The following is a 27,412-nucleotide window of genomic DNA, read 5'->3' as shown; positions in this document are numbered from 1 at the left end:
GGCAGGGTTCAGGGAGGGTGTCGAGAAGGAGAGCAAGTTCCCAACCTGGACAGAAGTGTTGGCCCTGGCCCCATGCCGCCCATCACTGAGGCCACAGTGGAGTTCACGTTCCCTGGGGACCCCTGGCCGCCCTGACTCTCCAGGCAGAATGGGCACAGCCCTTCTCCCAGCGGGGCGAGGCTCCAGGCACCCAGGCATGGGCTTGCTGTACCGGGAGGTCCTCACCCTGGCTCTGCTGACATCTGGGGCTGGGTCACTCTGTCTTGGGGGCCATCCTGTGCACTGTAGGATGTCGAATGGTGTCCCTGGCCTCCATTCACTGGATTCCAGAAGCGTCCTCCTCCCAGTGTGGCAACCACAGCCTCTGGGTGGTCTCATGTCCCCTGGGGGGCAGAATCACTCTGGCCGAGACACCCTACTCCACATCACTGGGCTTTGGCCTGTGGAGACTGGATGGGAGGACCCGAGTTTGCCTCTGTGATCCTCACCATTTCTGGCTTCCTGTCCTGGCAGCCCGAGTCGGGCCAGGGCCCACCTGCTCCTCTCACGGGCACCTGTCAGACCACACGTGATGGCGTCAAGCACATTCTGGACGTCGGGACAGCAGGCGTCCTTCCAGACACAGGGGAAGACTCCCTCAGGCCCTGCCCCATCCCTGTAGCCTCAGATGGCAGATTCTGGAGATGCTGGTCCCTGGTCCAAGTTGGGGTCACCAGCCCCAGGCCCTGTCCCGCAGGAGGGCCATCTGGGGAAGGAACAGCCCTTGGGGAGCAACGCACCCAAGCTGTGGAGGGGCCCGACCTGGCTGGGCTCTCAGGCCCACTGCTCACAGCTGTGTGGCTCCTGGGCTACTCCCAGCCCCTCAACCAGTTTTCCTGATTTGTCTGATGGAGGGACAGGCATGACCCCTGTCCCCAGGGAGGCCAGAGGCAGAACCCCCGCCTGATCACTGCCTTGTCATCAGTTCTAGAGCCTCTTCCAGGGCTACATTCCTTAGCAGGGAAAGTTACAACTAGAATTATAAAAAACAATTGCCCATTGAGCTGGAAGCCGGCCTTGGGACTTGCCAAGGGACAGGCAGCACCTGGGCCGCCCTCAGCCTCGGGGTGGGTCCAAGGGGCAAGGCCAGGAGCGCAGAGAGCCTGCAAAGACCGAATGTGACCAACTGAAGTCTATTTATTTGTAATGAGAAAAAACACTACAATCTGTTCAACACTGGGCTGGACACTGCAATGATTAGGAGGCGGGGATGGAGGAGCAGGGCAAGGCCTCTGAACTCATTACCAATGTCCAAGGTGGAACCTTCTGGAAGACTCTTCCCTTACCCCAAGGGCCGGAAAAAAAAAAAATCACATGGTCATCGTTGATTCAGATTAGGGAGGACACCTAGCTGGGCCTCAGCATGAAGCTGACGTCAGCTCGGAGGAGGGGAGGCCGAGGCCCTCCTGCCCAGATTCCCTTTATCCCAGGAGCCCCCAGGCTTGGAAGTTCCGAGGGAGGGAAGGACGTGGTCATGCAGCTCCACCTGCCGTGTTCCCTCTCCAGCTCTTGGGCCATGCACAACTCTGCACCACCCTGTCTGCTCCAGAAGCCAGGGCAGGCAGCGAGCAGCTCTGGGGGGCCCCATGCACACACCCAGAGTCTCTGCCCCAGAGGCGGAGGGACCACAAGGCACGTGACTGCCCCCAGCCCCAAAGGCTGGGTCTCACTTGGTCAACGTGGTGCGCAGCATGTCCCCTGTCCCCTTTGCATCTGGCCAGGCCTCAGAGGTGCAGCTCACTGGGCTGGGGGCCTGGGGGCCAGGACCCTGGGGATCCTTGGCTGCACACGTCCTCAGCCTGGCTCCCCGCGGCAGCTCAGGTGAATGGCACGTCCACCGTCGGCCGGGCAGCTCCGGTCACCCGGGACAGAACAGAGCCAGCCCGTGGGAGGACAGCCTCCCGGCGGGGGTGTGAGCATCCGGCCCGTCATCATGAGGCCCATGTGGGGAGCGGAGCCTAAGAGTCAGACCTCAGGGTGTGGGTGAGGGGCCTCCCTGGCTGTCCCCCAGGAGCCCCAGCCCCAGGTGGAGGGATCAGATTGCTCCCCGCCCCCGAGCCTCTGGGGGCTGGCTCTGGACGAGGGGCTGGCGTTCCCAGTATTTGACCCCTTGTTGTTCTCAGGCTCCTGTGTCTTTAGGGTCAAGTGTGTCCGTAACACTTGGGTTTCTCCCTCCAAGAAGTTAAATCTGGCTTTGGAGGAAGGAGCTGGAAGGAACAGGCTGCGGAGGAGGGAGGCCAGTGAGGGGCGCAGAGAAGCCCCTTCCCATGGTCTTGTGCCCGGGGCAGCAGAAAAAACAGACCACAGTGAATGCTGCCACCAGGGCCGCCCATGAGGCCTGTGCACACACGCAGGGCCGGGCCGGGGCTCAGCGGAGCTGAAGGTTTTCAGAGCGGGTAGGAGGCCTGGGAGAGCCTGTGGGGTAGACAAGAGCGGAGCAGGGTGAAGGCCAGGGCGGAAACGCTCTGCCCCCACCCCGGGGAACTGGCCTAGGAGCTCCAAGCCAGGCGGTGGCACTCCTCCAGGCCCAGAGTCCCTTCCAGGGGCCACCAGCTCCCCTCAGTCCCTCAGTCCCAGCACAAACCATGGCACCAACAGGGGTGCCAGCCCAGGAGGCCACGGAGCCCTGCTGTGTGGGCTTGGCCCCTGCCACAACCTGCTCTGGGTCGTGCCCATGCATGAGTGCACCCTGGTGTCCCCACGGCTCTCAGAAGAGGCCGTGGCCGGGCAGAGCGCTCAGCCAGGAGCTCAGAGGGTGAGCGGGCGCCACTGCCGCTGTCAAGGCCACGTGCACACCGAGGGAAGCACGGCTGGGGACACAGTCCCAGGAAGGAGAAGCTGAGCATCATCCAGGGCCCGGGGGCAGGAGACGTGATCTTTCGGCAACTTTTCAACTTCTTGAACCAGGTAAGTATGTTATTTTTTTAAAAAGGAGTTTAGGACGTGAAAAGACGACGCTCTGGCCAGGGCTCAAGGACTCTGTTTTTCCTCCAAAAGTTTCTGAGAGGTGGTCAGGGACCCCCCTGGCCCTGGGCTTTGTCACCCACGACCTGTGTGGCACATGCCCACCTGGGGCCGCCTGTTCTCTGCTGACAGCGCGGGGCCCCCCACTTCCCTGTCACCCCCTAGGCTCTGCTCCGCTTCCCGCACCCCCTGCTCTGGGTACCTGGGGAGACAGGGCATGCCCCACGTTGCTCTGCTCCCGAACCCGCGTAGCACCGGCCTGCAGCTGGGGCGGACCAACAGGCCCAGCAGGTGGCCGCCAGTTCCTCTGCAGAGGACAGCCGCAGTCAGATGGCCAGGAAGGCGGCGTCCGCCAGATGCCGGGGGGAGGGGCCCGGCGGAGACTGCCTGGCTGGTGTCACATGGTCCGGCTGTACTCGATGCCGCCCTTGGCGGAGATGCTCGACCATGGCAGGAAGCTGCAGAGCAGGCTCTGGGCCTGGCGGTAGATCCTGTGTGGGATGGAGCAGGGGCTCAGGTTCGCTAGTGCAGAGCCCAGGTGCTGGATGTAGTCCGTGCGGCTCCGTTAAGGAAGATTCTGCCTCGCCTGCCCGCCTGCCTGCACACCCTGGGCCGCTCGGTCAGCATGGTGACCCGCAAGGCCAGCCTGCACGTAACACACCGCTTCTGTGGGCGGCCATGAGCCTGCGCAGCCTCCGCAGGGCTGGGAGCCCCATCAGATGGAGGGGGCTCTGCTGTGCAAAGGAACAAAGGACCTTCTGGGTGCCCCCACAACCCCGGACCCCAGACTGAGGCCGCACACAACTGGGTGCCGGGGGCGGGGTCTGGCAGAGCAAGAGCTACTGTTGCCCCCACGCAGGGCCCTGGCCCTGCGATGAGGAGGGGTCTGCAGTCCTGACCCCGTGGACGCCGACAGAGAGCCCCCCACCCTTCACGTGAGCCAAGCCTGCAGGCTTTTGGGTCACCCCTGTCATTCCTGTTTATTTTCCTGTGAAATGGATAAAGCCTAGACTCATTTGTTTAACTTCTGTCTCTCACATACACACATTATTTGGGGGGGCTGCTCCTTATGACTGTTAGGAAGTCTCCTGGCCTCCATCGAATCTGTCAAGGGCCAGAGAGAATTGGCCCTTGAAGAGGAAGGTTGAAGAGGAGGGTTGAGGGCAGGGAAACCCAGCTGGGTCACGCACCCGATAAGGTAGGTTTGAATCCAGAGTTCAGAATCAACAAGCAACTCTTTCTGCCTCCTGTGCTTGTTCTCTCCCCTATTAGCATGAGAGCAGGGGTTTCTGTCTGTCTTAGTCACTGCTGTATCCACCTCGACCTGGAATAGGAGGCTCTCAGTAGATACTTGACGGATGGACCTTGGGCCAGGAGGGAGAAAACCCTCCCCTCACGCCAGGCTGACGTCCAGGGGGCACCTACTTTCCCAGCATCCACACCCAGACTGTCATATCCTGTCAACATGTGCTGGTCAGACTCACCCACAACACTTGGGTCCCATGAACTTGGTCTCAAGGATGCCACGTGAAGGCAACTGTGGCTTCAGTTGGCGCACAGACCCCACTAGGAAGCCACCATCCCTCACCCCCGAGAAAGGATATAGGATGGTCCAGGGAGGGTGGCCGCCGTTGATGTAGAGGACGTAGGTAAAGCCATCTTTGAGGACCCCGCGGATGGAGTAGTAGTAAGGGAGATAGTGATGCTGCTTGAAGTCTCTGTTCTCATAGAAGTTTATGGCTGTGTTGTTGGTGGTAAGAACGTGCAGGTAGATGGCTTTGCAGTGGTCCTGGGCAGTGGTTGATATGTGATCCTTTAGACTCTCAAGTAACAGGGACCCTGAAGGGTGAGAGGAAAGGGGCGGTGGGTGGAAGAGAGAGTGAGGCAAAGGCCGACCTTCCAGAACCACTCATTGCTGGAGTACCTAACATCCGACCCCCTGGTGGAGCTTGTCAGCTGAGGCTCGGGTGTCCCGGACGAGGATGTGAGCTGGCCACGGTCCCTCCCAGGGGCTGGACCTACAGCGAAACTCAATGCCCTTTCAGCCCAGGAAAACGTGGGTGGACGGGCCTGGGTTACAAGGGAAGACCCTGACGCCAGCTGGCTGCGTGGCCATGCAGGAGTTTGGAGCTGTGCGTGGGGCAGGACCCCCAGGGTGGCGGGCATCTGGTAAACCGTGGCTGGGACCATTCCTTCAATTATACTTTCTACTCTTACTCAAGAAACCCTGGGGCTGGACGTGAGCTGGGGTTGTGGCAAGAGGCACAGTCAGAGTGGCCTGTTCTCTAACGAGGATGCTCGGGAGGGGTTGTTCATCTGACCTCACCAGGTCTGGGAAGGAGGCCACAGCAGAAAGACCCGGCGAAACGTGGGAAGAAGACGGGCTGAAGGCCGAGAGTGGGTGGGGCCGGCAGACTTGTCAGGGGCAGGGAATGAAGGAAGGGTGCGGGTCTGGCCCCGACAGAGGGCTGAGGGATAGGGCAAGAGAGAGACCAAGCAGTTCTTGTGAGAGTTGGCAGCGAGCAGCAGCGAGCTGGGGGGCCTTAAAGGCCCCCCCTTACCTATCCCGTGCTTCCTGAACTCCTTCACCACTCCCAGGCTGAGGATGTACGCGACCTGTGTGTCCAAGGAGAAGGTGGAGGCCAGAATATCTCCGTCCTAGAGAGAGAGTCAGAGATGGCCGGGTCAGCAGTGGAGGCCCCGGGCCCACTGCAGGACACGGCTCCCAGGCTGACTTCCAGGACATACACCTGGTAGACATTGGAGCAGGAGAACCCAGGACAGGGGACAATGGAGGGCCACCCCCTTCCCACGGAAGCGAGAGGGTGTGGGCCCTTCTCTTAGAAACCACTGCTAACACAGCACATGCAAAGTTGCTTCTCCTGGGGAGGGTGGTAGGCCAGGCGGGAGGGTTAGTGAAGCTGGACCAGAGCAGTCACGGTGGGAGGAAGCGCCGCTCAGGGGGCCCTTGGTCCGTGTCAGCCCACGTGCCAGGAGACAAGGCGGCCCCACAGGGCATGGGCGCTGTAACCGAAGGATCCCACATGGTCCCATGGGGTCCTGGAGTACAGTGGGAGGCAGGTGGGGGCGGCCGAGCCACCTGACACCCCGCGCGGCCTCTTGGTTCTGGAGAGGGACCCCCGGACTGGGAGAGTCGCCTCTGACCAGGACCAGGTTCTCATGTCCTTCTGCCTCACAAAGAACCGAAGGCTCTGCCGTGTGGGAGGTCTTCTCTCCCTCACTGGAAAGGACACTTGTGTCCCGGCCGGTTCTCACCCCAGCCTCCACCCCACAGTTAACCTGGATCCAGGTGGACATGCCACCGGCCCCAGGGAGGAAGCCTCCTTCCGGCTCTTGTGACTCGAAGCCACAGGAAGCCCGTGTACTGATCACCCTCCTCCTGACTTCACCACGACGGTCGCTGTGAAGCCCACGGTCAGGTCGTGCAACTTAATGCACGTTATGACTGTGTCACAAACACACAGAATGAAACCAACCATCTACAACTCTCACACGCTGTCCAGGCTCCCGAGAGGATGGGGCACAGAGCGGGCAGTGTCCAGAGGTGTCAGGCCCTGGGCCATTGCTGCAGACACTCACCTCCTTGTGTATCTTGGTCCGATTCTTAATTTCAGCTACAATCATCCCCACGATGTCACCCCTGTAGGTCGCGGCGAGGGAAAAGAACTTCTTGTTGGAGGTGATATCACGATACCATGAGTCTGGGTACCTGAGGAGGAGACAAACGCAGGTGGACTGGCTGAAGGTCAGGTCCAACCACCGCTGTGCTTCAGAGAGTGGAACCTGTGGGGACCCTTGGCTGCTCCGTCCACCACTCAGGGTCTGCCCACCGCCCAGTCTCCACCAAAGTGCATCACCCTCAGAGTTGCAACTTCTGACAGCCGTTCTGTCCAGACAGAACCGCTCACTGCTGAGTGGCGTCTGAGTTTCAGGCACACAAGGGCAAGGTGTGTCCAGGGCAGCTGGGCGGCTCAACAAGAGCCCCGAGGGTAGGGGGGAACAGAGCAGCGAGGCAGTGCTGAAAAAGCAGAGTCAGCAGCAACCCAGGAGACTCGGACGGGTGGGAGTGAGGTTGGTTTCCTGACGGGCTATGTTAGCCCGGGATTCCTTTCTTGGGGCCAAGAGCAGAGGAGGGTCTCAGACCCCACTGGAGACCCAGGGAGGTGCTCTGCTCGGGTCTGCTCTGTAGAGGCCACTGCCCCTCCCGCCCCCGCCAGAAAGTTCCACAGAAGCTGAGCATCACCCAGCCTCTTCTCCTGGGCCCCGTCAGCCCCACCTTCTGACCGGCGTGTCAGGCTGGCAGAGCAGCCAGGAGTGAGCTGCCACCACACGGGCCGGGGGGACTACAGTTCTGTCCACCGTCTTCAGAACCCGAGGCCTCCAGCCCAGCCGTCTCCAAGGAGGCAGGCAGGCCGGGCTCCTTGGAGGCACAGAGGCTCCGGCCGGTGAGGCTCCACCTGCCCCAGGTCACCCTCAGCAGGGTCTACTCCATGGACTTGCTGGATTCCTGTCCAGTGGTGGGACCACTGGGCTGATGTTCACTTTCTAAGAAGCCACTGCTAGCCCACAGCACACTCCCATCAGGGAAGTAAGGGGTGCGCGACCAGCTTCAACAGGTCTGAGGCTGAGACTCACGGAGATGTGATGTTGGCAGGATCTTGTTTATTCTCAATTTTTAAGAGTTTGTACTACTTTTCCTCACTATGAGTGCTCTATGAGCATGTTACAGGAAAACGCAGGAAACAGAGACAAGCACAACCAGACAAAACTTATAGTTGCTAATCATCACCCAAAGAGCTACCAAAAACATCTGCTCCGTGGCACATTTCTCCTCAGTTTTTATCTTGTACATGTTTTCAAATAAAAGAGGGATTGTGGTATATTCTGGCTTCCAGTCTGCTTTTTTCACCTACTGTCTCACACACACACACACAAAAACATATAAACCTTGAGGACAGATTTCTTTGTCCCTGGCTGGATAATATTGTATTTCTGCATGTACACCCCCTGATGTAGGGGACACTTAGGTTGCTTCTCGATTTCCTGAATGTCATAAGCAGCACTGCACGAAGAGTCTCTGTAACTGAAGATTCTCAGCAAGGCCGTTCCCGATCTCTTTGTACAAGAACATGGTGAGATGCAGAGAGCCCGGGGGCACCAGGCAGCAGGGCCGGGGGCCCCGAAGGGTGAGGGCGCTCTTGGGCACCAAGGCACCAACACAGCGAGCCCCCAGCTTCAGCACTCTGCACGCAGGCCCCCGCCACCCCCTCCCCGGCCCCCAGCTGCGGACCCGCTGGACTTACTCGATGGGGAACCAGTCGCCGCACAGGTGCTTCACGGTGTCTATGTCATCGTGGCAGAGGAGGCGCAGGCTGACCTCGCTGAGCGCGCTGGACGGCACCGCCTCTGTCATTCACACCTGCGGGGGAGGGGCGTCAGGAGGGCCGTGCATCCCCGCACCCCTGGGAACCTCCTCCTCAGGCAATGTGCAAGGCTGGCAGGATGGGAAGGCTCACACTCGCCCCATGGGTGGAGGGCTTCTCCCCTCAGGGGCGTTCCCACACCAGGCATCACAGACACCCCACCCTGGAGAGAAGGCCTGGGAGGATGGAGACACCCAGAGGCCCCCTCCCTGCTCAGCCGGGATGCTCCTGAGCCCCGCGGAGGGCAGCTGGCCTCTGGTCTCTGTTCTCTCCCCTCTCAGCCCCACTGAGCTCCACACAGCGCCCACACCCGCCCCGCTTCCTCTCACCCGCTGTTCCTCCACTGGGAGGGCACACGGCCCCGCCTCTCTGCCTGGGTCGGTGGCATCCTATGGCCCAGGGCTCAAACGGCCCCAGGCCTGGGCCACGGGGCCCCAGAGACCTGCTGGATTTAGAGTGGCGCTTACTGGGTGGGCTGTTTCTCCATCCCCATCCAGGAGATGAAGATACATGTTCAGAGAAAGACTTTGAGAGACGCCGGAAGTTCAAGTCAGGCAGGGGTCATGAGTTCCAACGACTAAATCAGGAAGCTATGCTCAATCCAGACAAGAGGGACAAGTGTGGGCTCTGACGAAGCACCTACACCTCCAGGACCGAGCAAGTGCCAATGAAAAGCTGAACCCTGCACCCCCTGCGATCCTGCAGCCACAGGAAACCCAGGGATGGAGGCCAGCCTGCCAGTGCCTCCAGTGAAACACACAAAGCCCTCAGGGCCCCGCCTAAAGCGCTGGGCCTGAAGCAGATCAAGCCTCCAGGCCACCCGGTACACGGGCACCACGACATCTGACACACACAGAATGGGTGGTATTCTACATGACAGCCGCCTGGTCTCCAAATACTCAACGTCATTAATAAATCAGAAGTAGATTGAAAGAGACAAAGAGACCTACAACCAAACGTGATGTGCAAACTCCTTCCGGGAAACACGAAAAGTCACACACTTGGGAGCAACTTAAATATGGGCTGGACGCCAGATGATGAATTTATTATGAAATGATTATGAACCTGGTACTAACTGTCTCAGACGTGGAAGGTGGAGTGCTCCTGTAGACGGTCTCAGAGATGCTCTCTCTGCTGAAATACTTCAGAGCGAGGCATCATCAGGTTTAAAACTAAATAACTCAAAATCTTTTCAACTGCTTAGGAAGCAAATGTGATAAAATGCTATTAGCGGTTGCATCTAAGTGGCAGGTTTATATAAAACAGGAACTGACTGTTTACACATTCCGTTCTTCTATGTACTTGAAATTTTCCTGAATAAAACTTGGGGTCGGGGTGGGGGGCACCGTGGGGGCCCAGGCAATGCCAGAGGCCAAAGGGTGCCCAAGGCCAGAGCCCTCCTGCTGCTGGAAGAGCCATGCCCTCCTCCTCCCTGGAAGACTGGCTCCAGGAGGCTGGTCTGGGGTTTGACGAGCACAGGCCAGCCTGAGAAACGGGGTTGACAAGACTGCCTGCCCTCATCACCTTTGGCAGAGCTCCAGGTGTCTCACTGGCTGTGCCCGCCAGGTTCTCGACCAAGACCTGGGGTGCTCTGAGCTAAGCAGGAGGAGCTGCAGGACAGGAGTGTCGGCTCACCCTCCACAGTGTCTGCCCGGAGCTGGCAGGACAAGCGCCGGCGACCAACAACCCCGGCTTCAGAGCCAGGGGCTCAGGTACCCCGCGCGGCCACAGGCAGATGTGGGATACCTGGGGAGCTGGCGCCACAGGGAGCACCAGGAAGCAAGGCTTTGACCTGTGGTACCTGTGCCAGGGGGCTGACTACAAAGAGGCTGGGGTGGGCACTTCCCGAGGGGACAGAAATGTTTTGCATCTTGATGATGGTGGTTACACACACAAATGTAAATACACATATATTAAACTCATTGGGTATATTCTGTTGTATGTATATTAAACTTCAATAAAGTTAGTTTTAAAACATTTTAAAGCTTGAGGAGTGACTGCAAAGGGAGAGACTGATAATAAATGAGCAACTCGCTTGTCCTGGGATTTATACATTTTCACCCTAGTGTCCTTGTGACAACACTCTTGACCAAAGGGGCAGGATTTCCCTGTTCAGCGTTCATGAAGAACACTGGCCTCTAAGACACACAGCTATTTGTGGATTCTCACATCCCTATTAAAAGTACTTGGATGTTTTCAAAGGCCGTTCTTTAGATGCCTTGATTTAAAAATAGAGACATGTCACATCTAACTAAGGGGAAATGTAGTATATTATAGTGTCTGATCTGCCCTAGCCCAACTGACAGGAGTGGAGGAGGGAGAAGCCGGCACCCACGAGCCAGAGAGAAAGGGATGTTTGGGGGGTCGGGGGGTGGTCAAGACGGAAGTGGTATGGTGGGCAGTGCTGGCCCACCATTGGGGGAGAAGCTGGGAGACTGACATCTGACAGCTGTGGGGACCCCGCTTGTCCACCTGGAACGTTCAGTCAAGTACTAACCTCCTGTTGCTATGTGCTGCTCTACGGGCTTAAGGGACAAGGACTCTGAAGACTCACTGGAGGACAGAGGCGGCAGGGAAACCAGAGCAGAGCCCCCGAGTCAGCCCTCTGTCCCAAGCCCGGGGGGCTGAGCCGCAGGCACACCGACCACCTTCCGGTGCGTTTCCCTACAAAGACACAGACACAGACCCGACGATGGGAAGGACACAGTGTGAGGAGAAGACACAGTTCAGACCTGCGGCAAGTGCCTGCTGGTCTGCGTCCTGCCCTTGGCCTTCGGGGGTGGCTGAGTGCAGCATTTCTAGAAGGGACAGAAATTGGATTCTCCAAGACAATGAAGGGCCAGCCCGCTCACCTCTCCATCTGTCCTTTCTCCTTCCCTAAACCTGTCCCCGCAGGCTGTCTGAAAGAGTCGTCTTCCTGAGCTGAAATGACCTCTCGGGTCCCTGTGCTGACGCCATGCAGTGGCTGGGGGTGATGCCTGATCACCTGGGCGTGTGCTCCCAGACCCCACTTCCCGAGGGACTGCAGCGCCCAACCAGAAGACAAGAGTGAACTCCAACATCCCAGGCGTATCCTCCACCCCACCCCCCAGCTGCCAAGTGCTGGCGGTTCAGAAACTGGGGCCTCGGGATGGGATTGCTCTAGTTTCTAGAGGGGTTTCCTGGCACCATCACAATGCCCATGGGGCAGAGCACCGCCCTGGCCTGCCCCTGCACTCCAGGCCCCTTCTCAAACAAAGCACGGGAACGATGAGTGCATACTCGTCCACAGCAGAGTTAAAGACCACCAGGGCCCTCCAATGTGAAATTCTGCAGGCGCCAGACTTATTGGCTTGACAAACCCAACAACAGATTCCAAGCTCTTGCCTTCAAGATGGATGGTGCAAAAAAGGAAAAATAAGCCAGTGATGGACACACGGCACTGCCCTGCTCATCAGTAAAATGGGCTGAAGGGCTCAGAGCAGGGAGTGAGGGAAACTGAATGAGCAGCTCAGCTCAGCTCATTTGTTCAAGTGAGCAGCCATCTGGGGGTGGCGGGGGGTGGGGGTGGGGGGAGCCGCTTCTACAGCAGCCTGGGAGCCTTTCAGAGCCTGAGAGTAGGAGGAGAAATATGAATAATTTACAGGAGACAAGACACAAACACCCAGCACTGTGGGTCCAAAGCACCTCCCTCTTACAGCCCACCACACGATGCCCCAAAGGGAGCTCACAGGCTCCTCAACACACAATTTAAAAACGTATCACTTCACCCGCGAACTGTTAACAGTGGGGCATTCCATTTGTGTGATATTCTAAAACCGGCTAAAGAAACTGATGGTAAGAGCAATGAGAACGTGGCTGGGGGGGACACAGGATGCCGACGATGGGGGCGCACAGGATGACTTGCGGGGCCAGCGACAATGTTCCCATGTCCATCAGGGTCATCATCACCTGTGCACTTCAGATCTGCTGGCTGGGCAGCGTGTGAACCAGCCCTCGACTTAAAAACAAGACAAACAACCAGTGGTCTGGAACAGTCCCGGGGTCAGCCCGTACTTCCCTCTGGGCCAGAGGTTCTATGACCACTGCTCCCATCGCAAAGAGAATCCATTCATTTATTCATCAAAGTTGTACTAAAAACCCAGGCCCCGCTCTAGACACTGCGGTTGCAGTAAAGAGCAGAGATGGACATCTCTGATCACCGGCGGGGCTGGAGGGGGCGGGGAAGGTGTGTGTTTTCTTGCTCTTTTACCTACATACTCTCAGAAACGCTTCCTTTGCTTGAAAAATTCCAAGGCAAACAGCACATCAATGAACACAAAGAATGCCATCCAGCAGGCTGGGCAGGGAGGGGTTAACACACCTGTCGGGGGGACGCGCCCCTCCCAAAGCCTCAGGAAAAGGCAGGGGATCCACTTGCATCACTCAGGGTGTTTTCCTTCACTATTTGACCCGCCTCCATGAATCAAGAGTTCCGGGAGAAGAAACAAGAGTCCTGAACATGCGTCAGCTCATGCCCTCCCGGCCAAAACCAGGAGGGATCACTGGCTCACAGTATTTCTTACAGCAGTGGAGTCCAAGTGAAAGGCAAGGCTTCGAGGCCACACACACCCGGGTGCACAGGCGCTGTCTGGCTCCCCCCGCCACGTGTGGGCCCTGGGTCCCGGCAGGGCTGTGAAGTGGGGACCGAAGTCCTCACAGGACATGTGCAGAGCGTCTGTCAGGCGGGTCGAAGCCAGCCCTCTGCAAACGGTGGCCATGACTGCCAGGGGCCAAGTTCTCTTCCAGGGACTAGTGAATGTGCGGGACCCGCACCTGAAACTCGGGCTGTCACCAGATTCTTGAGGATAAGAAGGAGAATAGGTTCTTCCAGAGGCGGGCACCCTCAGCACTGCCCGGGTCTGGGGCTGAAATGGACGCTGCTGGCGGCTCAGTTTGAAGGGGAAAAGCACAGCCATGGGGGTCTCGGGTTCAGAAACGTGCCTGCCTCTCGCTGCTGCCCCTTCAGCAAACCAGCCCCCCCACACCCCCCAGCCCTTTCTAGCATTTCTGTGCTTTTTCCACCTGACTTTGCTGGGCTTTGTTGTTTTACGTTTGACTTTTTAATCTCTGTGTCCCTGGGTTTGTATCTAAGATCGTTCAAAAGCCAACAGATATTAAGTGTGAAAGTGGGTGAAATTCGGTATAAATTAATACCTGATCATGTGGTTAACTTTTATAACAAAAATTTTTTTTAAAAAGAAATTCAACCTCCTCTCAGCATTTGCCTGTGGAATTAAGGCAGACGTCTGTTTTACATCACTCACTTCTGCCTCATTTGAGGTTTTTTTTTAAACAATGAGCTTGTTTTTATTATCAGAAAAAAATAAAAGACTTCCAGGTGGTATGTGAAAATTCTGAACACAGTGTTTATATTAAATAATCTGTTTCTAATTAGTAACAACTTGGGAATTTTATAATGTCTCTTCAAATTATAAGTAGAATGGTTATCCATTTTGCCCCAAAATAGACTCTCAGTGCCAATGTTTAAGCCCTGTACCCTTGGAATAGCACAGCATTTATGCACTGATGCCAGAAATAAACATAAACACAGACCCACACTTGTAATGAAGCAAAGAGGAGGCAGTTGTGGGTAAGAAAATTATTTTAAAGAGTTAAAAATATTAAAAATATTTTCTGTGCAATCATTACAAAGAAAATTCAGTGGCCATATAAAAATCAATTTTAAAAATACTTAAAGGCTTCAGGACAACCATCTAAAAAAAAACAAAACAGGTTTAAAAAAGAACATCCCCCATTTGTTAAATGCTGTTTAAAACTTTGTTCATGGTAAAATAGGAATCAACACACAATATGAAGCAAAAACTCAAAAGCCCCCTCCTCACTTCGTCCTCAGTAAGATGAAGATTAATAGATTCTTGAGTTTCCTACTAGATAGCAAACTTTTTAAATAGGAGAGGGCTTACCGGGTACGGGGCCCAAGGGGGCTTCTGAGGTGGAGGTTTCACTGGTATATTAACAGTGTGACCAAATGTCAAGCAGAGTACTTTTCTGTACGTTTCTATGTATTTCCACAAAAAAGTTAAACACAGGAGGCCAGAAGAGAAGCAATACTGTAATTTGAAGCTAAGAGTAGAAAGAGCAGCAAATACCTGGCCAGCAAGACCTTCTGAATAGTTTACAACTAGAGTCACAAAGAGGCATCTAAAAAGAAACAAGTTATTAGAAATGAGCAAACAACCAAGTGCTGCAGGAAATATGGAAACATCACTGTAGTAACACTGTCCAGATAAAAATCACTGCAGCAGGGAAGGGACAATTACCCAGAGACTATTTTATAAAAAGAAATTGCTTTCTTCTCAGTTATTTTTAAGATGGGCTCAAATTTCACTACTTTTCTGCCCCAGTACTTTGCTGCCCTATTTCAGGAATGCAGGAAACAAAATAGAGGGACACAATTTACTGTTTAATAAGAAGAAATAGAACTGGAAGAATTTCCTTTTTTCAATGTGGTCTGTTTTCTCTGGTCTTCCTGTGGAAGCAAGCGCACAAACATTTGTTCTGAGTCCTTTTCCCCAATCAGTTCTTCTTTGCTACTTTACAAATGCGAATTTTTTTTTAATTTGGCTAGGTGGCATAAGGGATCTTAGTTCCCTGACCAGGGATCGAACCCACAGCCCCTGCACTGGAAGCTTGGAGTCGTACCCTCTGGACCGTTAGGAAAGTCCCTACAACTGTGAATATTATTGGAATGTTTAGAATGTTTATGTCTGCCATCAGTGCACAAGAGCCGGGTTACTTCACGGGCATGGACCTTAAATGTTGACACTGAGAGAGTCTACTAACTAGAAGAGGCATTTTCAGGTCTCTACGTGATCACACTCATAGGTGGTTCTCGTCATCAATAGTCCAAGTGTTGGGGCTGCCTGAGCGGGAAGTCAGCCTCAGGTGAGGAGATGGGGAGTAGGAGAGGCCCTCAGGATGGGGCTAGGGACTGACTGGCCCTCATGTGAACTGACGCCCTGACCATCCAAGCTCTGCTTGTGGGCACCTCGAGATGACTGTCACATGTCAGTCAGCCTCTGCAGAGCGGCACTTGATGGAGCACTGGGTCAACTGCTGACACAGACCCCAAACCACTGTGTGCAGAAAGCCCTGGCTCCCTGTTCAGATGTCCTCCCCATCACTCCAGAAGCACCGAGCAAACACTTCAGTTCAGAGCACAGTGTCAACCCTACTTCGCATGCGGTTACTGGGTTTTCAAACACATAGGTCTCTCTTTAATCAGCACTGGGCTTCAGGGAACCCTAACCTGGCCTGCCAGCCAGCCTCGATCAGAAGTCACGCTAAAATGATCATATTTTAGGAAGGAGGCCTGATCCCAGAATTATCAGAGACACTTAGAAACATTTGTTGAATGAAATTCAATCTTTGAACTTGGCCAGAAAGAGACCCAGGAGTTCCAACATCACTTTGCAGAGCAGTGTTTTACTCGAAAGCGCTTCGCGTGGACAGAAGCAGGATGCAGGATCCAGATCCCAATCTTCATTTCTGCAAACGAGGAACTGAGGTGGAGAGCTAGGACGACTCCGTGGGTTTCTTCCAGAAAGAGAAGTCAGGGGAGGAGGTGGTGGAGGCAAAGATGTGGAGAGGGAGGAACCTCCATTTAAGAGAAGACATGGCAGCTGACAAGCAGCCAGCTATCTGTTCAGGTAGGAGAGCTGTCAGCAGCAAGCAGAGACCTCGGGGCATTTTGGCAGAGATCTGCACTGCCCTAAACTCAGAGCTCTGAATACCTGTGGCTGCTGCCAGGTAAGGATGCTGGGTCCACCTAGTCTAAACACATCCCAGCTGCTAGAAGACAAACTGCTGCTAGCCAGTCCACTGAGGCTGGGACAGTCTGCGGGGCAGAGCATCAGGTGAGCAATGACGGCCCCACCCTTCTTAGTTCTAGTGTCCTCAGTTCTCAAATCTCCTAACATCCAGGAATTTTCTTCCAACACAGGCGAGGCCAAGTTGCCAGGCAACATCAACAGGTCATATCTGAAGTCTGAGAGTGGGTGTGGTTAAAATAAAGATGGTGATAAAGTCACCATAAGTCACAGTGGGGAGAGGCTAAAGGTAAGACATACACACAGACCTTTTAAAATAGTGTGTGTATTTTTTATTTTGGCCTGTGAACACCACACCAGGCACTGACTCTGTTACTTACAGGTTTTAACCATCTTCAGAGAAATCCAGCACTTCTGGAAACACAGTGAGATGGAACTTCAGCAACCTGCGGCCCAAAGGAGGAGCCCAGGCACACTGCTTCTCAAAGGGCCAATGTGCACTTTAATTCTGACCCACAAACTCCAACAACAGGGGAGATGAAAACCTATGTCATGCCCAGTCGTGACCACTTTTTAAATGACAAGGACTTCTATTTCAGCCACCCTTGAGTTTCTTCTGGCCTTGAATCCTTTCTTCTCAAACTGAGCTTAAAGGAATTCAGGAATTTTTGCAAGAAGAGAGCATTTGTTTTGCTCCAGCCCCCTTTTAATTCAGTGCTGTCCAAGACTCCCCTTCTCCCTGCCTCACAAGCCAGTACTTTTGTCCAAAGGACTTCTGACACTTCTCTGTACATACAAAGTGCTTCACAGAATGTGGTATTGCTACTGCTGACCTGCAGTCATAACTGACTTTCCAGTTCAGGCAGTTAAGCGTTAACATTAAGTTTTCTGCCTTCTGTGTTCCAGTAAAATACCTGCACCCAGCAAAGCTCTTTTCAGTTCTGACTCTCTGATTACAACCATTCCAGGTACCAAAGGGCTGTCGGGCTGTTATCCTTTTCCTTCAAGAGAAACGTTAACAAAATGGTATGGCTTAAGGACTGGGCAGAGTGAAACAGACCAAGGAAGCAGCCAATGGCCACGTTTATGGCAGAGTAACTCCTCCTCTCATCCCCAGACCCTGGGGTCCATCACTCCCTGAGCACACAGATATTTGTTGTTAGTGGTCCAGGGAAGGCGCTCAGCCTCCCTGAAAATCTTACCAGGGGAACAAACCACGGAGACTACAGATTCCCTCTGTTCCGTGGGAAGTGCCCAATCGACGGGGCAGAGGTCAGAGGTGGTGCAAGGGTCTGCATAGCCAACCTTTAAACTACCCCAAAACATAAACAATTGAGCTGTCTTAACCAAAATGTACAGCTTAAGGAGTAAGAAGTGGAGACGACCGAGTAAGAGTCCCAGAGTTTCAGGAGTTCACGGGAGGGCAAAAAAGTCGCTAAATAACTACAACCCACGCAACAAGTACCAAAGCAGCGGTGGGGCCGGGCGAGGCGGCAAATCGCTGAACTGTGAAAAGGACGGGCCCGGCACCTCCCGCGAGGCCCGGCGGGCAGCAAGGAGCAGGCTGCCCCCTGCTTCCAAATCTCCCCGCCAGCTCGTCCCGAGGCCTGGCACGCAGGCAGCCCAAGCAAAAGGATTGGGATCGCGCCCCTGGGGCGCCCCGAGCCTAGGGTCTTGGCCCCCTCCTCGCCCCAGGAAACAAGAGCTCAGGAAACCCGAAACCCCGCGGAGAAGTCTGGGCGCCGGCTAGCGGGGGTCGCGCCCCAGCCGCCCTCGAACCGACGGGTTGTCCCACGCCCCTCCAGGGCCGCCTCGGGCCCCCTGCACCCCGGCAGGACCCCGCGACTGCGCTGCCGCCCGGGGCCGGAACTGCTCCCCTGACGCCCGCCCTCGGCCGGGCCCGGCACTCCGCCGCAGTCCCGAACCCCGGGATGCCTCACCTCGGGCGGGAGCCGGCGGCAGCGGATGGCGTTCTAGGGCTCAGTGCATCCTTGGTTCGCAGGGAGCCAGGAAGTGGGGCCGCTCAGAGCCCGCAACCAGTTATGTAACCGGCAGGGGCCGCAGCCGGGACGGAGGCGGCGGCCCGAGGCACTTCCGCCTCCCGCGCCCGGCCGGCGGCACAGGCGGAAGCCCATTGGCCAGCGGCGTCCACGTGGGGCGGCACCTCGCGACGCCGACGCCGCCATCTTAAGAGCTGGCGGGCCTCGCGCGAAGCCGGACACTGGAGAGAGTAGACACAGAGTAGGTGGGACGTCGGCAGTGGAGCAGCGGAAGCACCTCCAGGGGGCGCGTCTGCTAGAGGCTCGCGAGGCTCTGAGACCCGGCGGAGGGGCTGGACGGGTCGAGCCGACCCTCGGGGCCCGAGCCCGGCGGGCGTGGACGCCAGGGGCGCGGTCCGGTTGGTAGCCGGCGGGCTTGGGTTCTTGGGCTGAGCGCTGAGGCTCGCAGGCCTCTACTTCCCGGCCAGCGGTCCTGTCGTTTGGTTTGGGGCTGGAGCTTTTCCATCCGCAGCGTCTGACGGGGCTCCCACCTAGGGAAGCGTGATCGGGTGGCCAACGGCGGCTGGAGGGCAGCACCACCCGGCTCAGCGCCAGACGTCCGCGGCAGCCAGAGTCCAGTTTCTGCCGTGTAAAGGGTGGGGGCGGGGGGCAAGGGGAGGGATGTCAGTTGCCCTCAAGTTGGAGGAGGGGCTACTCAGTGGTCCCCACCCCTTTTGGCACCAGGAACCGGTTTTTCTGTTAAGACAGTTGTTCCACGGACCAGGGATGGGGGGATGGTTTTGGGGTAATTCAAGCATATTTATTATACACTTTATTGCCATTATTATTACATCAGCTCTACCTCACATCATCAAGCATTAGATCTGCAGATTGGGGACCCCTGGTCTACATCACAAAACCTAACTCCAACTTTGTCACTGAGGGACTTGTGTTGAGCAAAATCTGATGTTAACTTTAAAGGAGAGATTTATCCTTTGCCTTCAAATACCTTTCACGGGTAATACGGCCAAAGGATGGAATAAGAAGGCTAAAATGATCAGCCCTCAAAGGACCTAATTCACACCCAAGCAAATAGACATTATGACAGATTAAAAGTCTAAAATCACACCATCTTATAAACGTTAAATGCATATTCTTTAACATTTTGACAGTGAAAAGGTACCTAAAGAGATTAGTAGAAGTCTGAAAGGTAAGTGGTGTAAATAGATCAAGAGTAGTGTAACAAGGGGATATGTAAGAACCCAGCAAGTCTATTGTCTACACAATAAGATGTTAATGGCTGGTGGAATCTTGATTTGTGTAAAGCAGCTTATATATTTTCTTTTTGTAACATTTTCTCTAAGTTCCTATTTTAAAAGCTGAAAAATTATGGACAAAATGAAAATATAAAATTTACAACTCTGTAGTTACACTTTTAAGTACAGCAAACATGCTGTTGTAAGCAAAGATGCTGTGGTAAATGTGTTTTGGTCCATTCAGGGCATTTCAATCATTCTATATATTTAGTGTCACTATTAACTTATAATCAAACTTATTAAAAAAACTTTAATATAAAGTTTAAAATAACTATAAACTTTAATATAATCAATCTTATAAAAAAAAAACTTTAGGATAGAACAATCAAGAATGAGGAGGGTATAAAATGCATACTTGGAAGTCCTACACATTTTCTAGAGATGGGCTGCAAATTTAGCTGCAGTCTTTCCAAAAATTCACTTTGAAGTGGGAACTGGTTGCAAGATCCAGCCAAGTCAGTGTGTCAGAGTAATTGTCCCCTAGTATCCACTGTCTTCCTCCTCTTTTTTTTTTTTTTTCTAATGTAGTATCCACTGTCTTCCTCCTCTTTTTTTTTTTTTTCTAATGTAGACCATTTTTTTAAAGTCTTTATTGAACTTGTTACAATATTGCTTTTTTTTTTTTTTTTTTTTTAATGATTTGGGTTTTTGGCTGGGAGGCCTGTGGGATCTTAGTTCCTCAACCAGGGACTAAACCCTTACCTTCTGCACTGGAAGGCGAAGTTTAACTACTGCACTGCCAGGAAAGTCCATCCTCTCCTTTCTTTTTAAAAAGCAACTGCTTAATCACATCCTCATGTAGTAGTAGGACAGTACCCACTTTAGCAGGCAAAGAGCTAACAAGCTAAGCTTGTACTTCTTAGTCTCCTTTGCAGCAAGATGAAACCATATGCCAAAGTTTTTACCAGTGAACAACAGTGGAAGTGATATGAGCAACTTAACGTTCTCAAGCATGTCCTTAAGAGGAAATTGTTTAACTATTAATAACTGGTGATGCTAGGTGAAAAGTACATAGGTGTTTACTGCATTATTCTTTCAAATATTCAGAGGTTTGACATTTTTAAATTAAAAAGATGAGATTTTTAAAAAGGAAAATTGCTAGTTTAGGGCCTTCTTGGTAGTCCAATGGTTAAGAATCCACCTGCCAATGCAGGGGACATGGGTTTGATCCCTGCTCAGAGAAGATCCCACATGCTGGCAGGGTAACTAAGCCCACGTGCTGCAACTACTGAAGCCCGAGCACCCTCGAGCCCATCCTCCACAACAAAAGAAGCCACCGCAATGAGAAGCCCTCGCACCACAACTGGAGAGAAGCCCCACTCGCCACAACTAGAGAAAGCCTTTTGCAGCAACGAAGACCCAGCACAGCTAAAAATAAATAATTTTTATTTTGAAAAAAGGAAAATTACTTATTTTCCTCATCCTTTCTCTTGCCTTCCATCAGGTTCCCATCAACAGAATGTGGAGGCAGTGGTAAGCCCTATCAATTACACAGGAGACAAACCCCGCCGAGGTTCCTGCTACTCAAAGTGCTGTCTTGTGGTCCAGCAGTATTAGCATCACCTGGCATACTTAAAATGCAGGCTCAAACCTTACGAGACCACAGGCAGGAAGGGGTATCTCCTGACTACAGGAACTGGCTCAGGGAAATCTGACTGGCACTGAGCTCAACACGGATTGGTCCTCTGAGTCTCTGCCTTCCTGGTTTCTTTTTCTCCGTTTTTGGTGTGTTTTGAGATATTTCTTCCACGTGATCTAAGAGACCACTGGCTTTAAGATCATTCTCTCCTTCAATTTAGTTACTGAATGTAAATTTAAAAACAAAATGTGCTTTTCAGTTCCAGATTCATTTAAAGCCATGATACACTGGGACTTCCCTAGTGGTCCAGTGGTTAAGACTTTGCCTTCGAAAATAAAGACAAAAAATAAAAAAGAACACTCTGCCTTCTAATGCAGGGGATGAGGCTTTGATCCTTAGTCGGGGAACTAAGATCCCACATGCTGTGGGGTAACTAAGCCCGAGAGCCGCAACTACTGAGTCCACACACTCTAGAGCCCAAGCTCCACAGCAAAAGAAGCTCCTTCGCACCCCAACTAGAGAAGTCCCTGCTCAATGCTGATGCACAAGCCAAAATAAATAAATGAATAAACAAATAAATAAAACTATGATGCATTCTCTTGGATCACAACCTTCCTGATGCCCAAGAAAACAACTGGGTTTCCAAGACCAGACTTTCCAGGTAGACCTCAAAAACATTTTTCCAGGATCCCAGAAACAGGTCATGAACAAGCCACTTCATGGCAAACTCTACAGACACGTCAGCTTGTTGACCAGCATCTGCTTTGCCTGAGAGGACACTGGACTACCCTTGGAGCATTCCCAGGAGAGGAGAAAGGCTCCAGGAGACTGGCTTGACGTGAAGTGGATTACTCTGACTCATCGTTCTGATGGGTTTATTAACATTTGCATGGATCATACAGAAATCCACTGTGTTTCTTCACACTAACAATGAAAGGGAGAAAATAAAAAGTGCCTTTTGAAACTGCCAAAAAAAAATATTTAGGAATAAACCTGACTAAGGAGGTAAAAGGCTTAGATGTTGAGAACTATAAAATAATGATAAAGGAAATTGAAGATTATTCAAATAAATGGAAAGAGATCCCATGCTCTTGGATTAGAAGAATTAATGTTAAAATGCTCAGGCTACTCAAAGCAATCTATGGATTTAATGCGATCCCTATTATTTCATTAACTGTGATATTTTTCACAAAATTAGAAAAAATAATCCTAAACTTTATATGGAACCATAAAAGACCCACAATTACCAAAGCAACCCTGGGGGAAAAAAACAAAGCTGGAGGCATAATCCTCCCAGCAACAGTAATCAACACAGTGTAGTATTTGCACAAAAACAGACATATGGATCAATGGAACAGAACAGAAAGCTCAGAAATAAACTACATCAGCTCAGTTCAGTCGCTCAGTCGTGTCCGACTCTTTGCGACCCCATGGACCACAGCACGCTAGGCCTCCCTGTCCATCACCAACTTCCAGAGTCCACCCAAACCCATGTCCATTGAGTCGGTGATGCCATCCAACCATCTCATCCTCTGTCGTCCCCTTCTCCTCCTGCCCTCAATCTTTCCCAGCATCAGGGTCTTTTCAAATGAGTCAGCTCTTCGCATCAGGTGGCCAAAGTATTGGAGTTTCAGCTTCAGCATCAGTCCTTCCAGTGAACACCCAGGGCTGGAAACTGTGGTCAATTAATCTTCAACACGGGGGCAAGAATATACAATGCAGAAAAAACAGTCTTTTCAGCAAGTGGTGTTGGGAAAGCTGGACAGCGGCATGTATATCAATGAAGTTAGAACACACCTTTACACTACACACAAAGATAAAATGGCTTAAAGACTTAAATATAAGACATAACACCACAAAACTCCTAGAGGAGATCATAGGCAATACATTCCCTGACATACATCATAGCAATATTTTCTTAGGTCAATCTCCCAAGGCAATAGAAATAGAAGCAAAAATAAAAAACAAATGGGACCTAATTAAGCTTACATCTTTTTGCAGAGCAAAGGAAACCATAAACAAAATGAGAAGACAACTAGGAGAAAATATTTTTAGATCATATGACTGACAAGGGCTTAATTTCAAAAAAATTTACAACAGGGACTTCCCTGGTGGTCCAGTGACTAAGACTTCATGTTCCCAATGCAGGGGGCACAGGTTCCATCCCTGGTCATGGAACTAGATCCTGCATGCCACAACTGAAGACCCCACGTGCCACAGCTAAGTCCAAGCACAGCCTAAATAAATTTTTTTTTTAAATATACAAACAGCTCATACAACTCAAGCCACAACTAAGTCCCAGCACAGCCTAAATAATTTTTTTTAAAATATACAAACAGGTCCTACAACTCAACAACAACAAAAACAACCCAATCAAATGGGGAGAAGATCTAAACAGACATTTCTCCAAAGAAGACATACAGATGGCCAATAGGCACATGAAAAGATGCTCAACTCTGCTAATTATTAGAGAAATGCAAATCAAAACTATGAGGTACAATCTCACACAGGTTAGAATGACCCTCATTAAAAAATCTACAAATAAAAAGCCAGAAATTGCACTTCTAGGCATATATCTAGAGAAAACCGTACTTTGACAAGATAACATGCACCCAAATGTTCGTTGCAGCACTATTTACAATTGCCAGGACATGAAAGTAACCTAAATGTTCATCAACAAAGGAATGGATAGAACTTCCCTAGTTGTCCAGTGGTTAAGAACTGGCCTGCCAATGCAGGGGACATGGTTTGATCCCTGGTCCGGGAAGATTCCACATTCCATGGAGCAACTAAGCCCATGTGCCACAACTAAGCCCATGTGCAGCCTGCGAGCTGCAACTACTGAAGCCCACGCCAACTGGAGCCTGTGCTCTGCAACAAGAGAAGTCACTGCAATGAGAATCCCATGTTCTGTGACGAAGAGCAGACACTGATCACTGCAACCAGAGAAAGCCTGTGCATAGGCAATGAAGACCCAGCACAACCAAAAGTAAATAAAAATAAATAAAATTTAAAAACCAGAGTAATGGATAAAGATGTGTACCATATATACAATGGAATATTATTCAGCCATAAAAAGGAATGAAATTGGGTCATCTGTAGAGATGTGACTGGACCTAGAGATTGTCATACAGAGTGAAGTAAGTCAGAAAGAGACAAACAAATAGCATTTATTAATGTATATATATAAAATCTAGAAAAATGACACAGATGATCTTATTTGCAAAACAGAAATAGAGCATAGATGTAGAAAATAAATGTTTGAGCACCAAGGGGGATGGGAGGTAGGATGAATTGGGAGATTGGGATTGCCATATATACACTATTGATACTGTGTATAGATAACTAATGAGAACACTATATAGCTCAGGGAATTCTACTTAGTGCTCTGTGGGTGACCTAATGGGAAAGAAATCCAAAAAAGAGGGGATATATGTATATATGTATAGCTGATTCACTTTGCTGTGCAGTAGAAACTAACACAACATTGTAAAGTAACCATACTCTCATAATAATTAAAAAAGAAAAGATACATGCAGCTCAATGCTCACTGCAGCACTGTTTACAATAGCCAAGACATGGAAGCAACCTAAATGTCCATCGACAGACCAACAAGGACCTACTGTATAGCACAGGAAATTCTACTCAGTATTTTGTAATAACCTATATGGGTAAAGAACCTGAAAAAGAATCAATATATGTATAACTCAATCACTGTGATGTATACCTGAAATTAACACAACATTGTAAATCAACTAAGCTTCAATACAATTTTAAGTCTTGTAAATTGTCACTGTTCAGTCGCTAAGTCGTGTCCAACTCTTTGGACTGCAGCATGCCAGGCTTCCCTGTCCTTCACCCTGGAATTTGCTCAGATTCATGTCCACTGAATCAGTGACGCTATCTAACCATATCATCCTCTACTGCCCCCTTCTCCTTTTACCTACAATCTTTCCAAGCATCAGGGTCTTCTCAAGTAAGCTGGCTGTTCACCTCAAGCAGTCAAATAACAAATGTTGGAGAGGGTGTGTAGAAAAGCAGAACCTCCTACAATGTTGGTAGGAATGTAAATTACACAGCCACTATGCAGAACAATATGGAGGCTCCTTAGAAAACTAAAAATAGAGTTGTCATATGATCCAGCAATCCTAGTCTTGGGCATATATTACCAAAGGAGAAAGGGAGTGGTGGAGGAATAAATTAAGAGTCTGGGATTAGCAAATACAAACTATATAAAATAGATAAACAACAAGGTCCTACTGTATACCACTGGGAAATATATTCAATATTCTGTAATAAACCACAATGAAAAGAGAAAAATCCATAAAACAGATCTACATGGGCAAACAATCGCTCTAGGGAATTTCTGGTGGTCTAGTGACTGGAACTTGGTGATTTCTCTGGGTTCAATCCTTGGTCTGGGAACTAGGATTCCACAAGCTGGGTGGCATGGTCGAAAAATAACTACCACCACCACCACAAAAAACCAACAAAGAAGCCCCCACAACTCTCTGGATACAAGTAAGTGTAAAGAAGCAAAGACTTTATCACATTTGTATTGTAAAATAAGTGAAGGGGGAAAATTTGCATGGATCAAAGACAGTACAACCAGGAATCAAGTAAGTTGCTTCCCAAAAAAAATTCCTTTGGCTGAAAAATGATGCAAGTGTATACTTGGATGACAAAGGATGATACTGATTTCTGCAATTAAAACTGAGAAAGAGTCACTTAGCCTGGACTAACAGGATCACGACAGTATATTGGGAGGATCTGATTCTCCATTTTTCTGTCAGTGTACCCTGAGACTGGGCTTACCCATCAGACTCACAGAAGAGTGAGGTTTAAACCAAATTCTGGCTTACTTTTTGATAGTTAAGAGTCACTGGAATGCTCTTACTCCTGCTCCAGACACCTCTTCTCTTAGTGCCCCTGGGAAACTAGATCGATAACCAGAAACTAGGTAAGCAGGTTATAAAAGGAAGGGAAACAGTCTTTAAAAAAAAAAAAAAATTCATTTAACCCAGAGCCCTTGCTTTGGGAGTGTGGAGTCTTAACCACTGGACCACCAGGGAAGTCCCTCAATACATTTTTAATTATGATAGCATTTTATGCACAACTTGGTATCACATTTTTAAACTTACATTGGAAACATGCTATCAAAAACTTCTATATAGCATCTTAATTGGCTGCAATGTTTCCTCCTGCAAAAGAGGAAAAATACTTAGAAATTAGGTCATTTCCAATTTTTCTCTACTGTAATTCTTCAATGAACATCTTCATGTCTGCCCATCCATTTCCATTCATCTTTTTCCATTTTCAACATATCTCCATGGCACTTACTGCCAGCTGTCTCCAATATCTGCTTCCTCCCTCTTTGTCACTGTAATAGAACTTGTGAGCTTTTTAGCTGGGTGTGGGCTGCCAGGGTACTACTAGCTTCCTTGCCTCCTTTGAAGTAGGTGTGGTTATGTGACCTCCTGACTAAGATCTAGAGACTGGAATGTGAACAGAAGAGATAGGTACATCCTCCCAAGAAAATATATTGAGACGTACTCAGAATTTTTTATGAATATCATCCATGTTTTCGCAAACACCTTTGTAAACGGAAAACTTCTTTGAAACTGCCCTCTGAAGAGAGAGATTCTGCGCTTTTTTCACCTGGGGAAGGCAAAACGGTATTGATATACAGGCCAAAAGGTCACAAGCAATTAGTGCAGACCTGCGGAAGGAGTTCAGTTTTCTAATACCAAACCCCTACACCACGGCACCCAGTGCCATTAAAGAGGAAATATGTAATGAGGCAGATCGATTGTGAAGTATTAGGTGGCCTACAATGACCCTCGAAGCAATCGGATGGCTCTACTGCCGCTTGAGGCCCGTTGTGGCTCTGAGCTCGCTATGGGTCGTTTGGGCTGCATTCCCCCGGCACAATGCCCCTAGAATACTTTGGACATATCAGCAATCCCGCCTATGCCGACCTGAACTCTGCCCATGCAGATGATACCCCATTTACATTCCACCGCCTCGCAGTCCACCCAAGACACAGGTCAAGACTAGAACCCGTACTCCTGGTCACTCAGAGACATCACCCCAGCTCGACCGAAGTTTACGACCCATGGGACAATGCCGGCTGAACCCACATTTCAGTACCGATACTCTTCGGGTACCGGATTCTCCTCATCTACTTGTTCTCCTTCTTTCCTGAAACATTACGCCCCTCCCTCCGCGGTCACGCTAACGTTCCACTTCCTCAGGTCGGCGGGTAGGGAGCGCACAGAGG

The 27,412-nt window shown here is 51.2% G+C and overlaps 1 protein-coding gene and 1 long non-coding RNA gene across 5 annotated transcripts; both read right to left on the bottom strand.

Annotated features, from left to right (window-relative positions):
• Nucleotides 1-1,158: 1,158 nt before the first annotated feature.
• Nucleotides 1,159-18,348, bottom strand: NAA60 (N-alpha-acetyltransferase 60, NatF catalytic subunit). 2 transcript variants are annotated; one of them, XR_009694396.1, is made up of 7 exons: nucleotides 18,199-18,348; nucleotides 8,328-8,443; nucleotides 6,604-6,733; nucleotides 5,565-5,661; nucleotides 4,608-4,842; nucleotides 3,206-3,557; nucleotides 1,159-2,454 (listed from the first exon to the last, which is right to left on the bottom strand). XR_009694396.1 is itself a non-coding variant. In XM_061152701.1 (6 exons), the coding sequence occupies exons 2-6, from the start codon at nucleotides 8,435-8,437 to the stop codon at nucleotides 3,401-3,403; spliced, it is 729 nt and encodes a 242-aa protein (XP_061008684.1). In that variant the 5' UTR covers nucleotides 8,438-8,443; nucleotides 18,199-18,348; the 3' UTR covers nucleotides 1,159-3,400. The 2 variants fall into 2 exon arrangements, 1 of the variants encoding a protein (XP_061008684.1); XM_061152701.1 differs by having other exon boundaries at nucleotides 1,159-3,557.
• A 1,874-nt stretch (nucleotides 18,349-20,222) lies between these two features.
• LOC133063392 (uncharacterized) lies at nucleotides 20,223-27,405 on the bottom strand. Of its 3 annotated transcripts, none has more exons than XR_009694395.1 (3): nucleotides 27,273-27,405; nucleotides 26,274-26,333; nucleotides 20,223-26,069 (listed from the first exon to the last, which is right to left on the bottom strand). It is a non-coding gene; the product is annotated as an uncharacterized LOC133063392 (long non-coding RNA). The 3 variants fall into 3 exon arrangements; XR_009694394.1 differs by having other exon boundaries at nucleotides 20,223-22,936; XR_009694393.1 differs by having other exon boundaries at nucleotides 20,223-22,822.
• Nucleotides 27,406-27,412: the final 7 nt, after the last annotated feature.

This window comes from Dama dama, chromosome 10, assembly GCF_033118175.1.
Source record: "Dama dama isolate Ldn47 chromosome 10, ASM3311817v1, whole genome shotgun sequence".
Taxonomy (NCBI): domain Eukaryota; kingdom Metazoa; phylum Chordata; class Mammalia; order Artiodactyla; family Cervidae; genus Dama; species Dama dama.
Note: the sequence above shows the minus strand (reverse complement) of the source record. Positions and strands in the feature narration are given on the sequence as shown.

Excerpts from the sequence above, each read along its gene's own strand:
- NAA60 (XM_061152701.1), bottom strand. The coding sequence starts at position 8,437 with ATGACAGAGGCGGTGCCGTCCAGCGCGCTCAGCGAGGTCAGCCTGCGC. Across the intron at positions 6,734-8,327 it reads GGCGACTGGTTCCCCATCGA|GTACCCAGACTCATGGTATC; the intron begins GTAAGTCCAGCG and ends TCTCCTCCTCAG. Across the intron at positions 5,662-6,603 it reads GGACCAAGATACACAAGGAG|GACGGAGATATTCTGGCCTC; the intron begins GTGAGTGTCTGC and ends CTCTCTCTCTAG.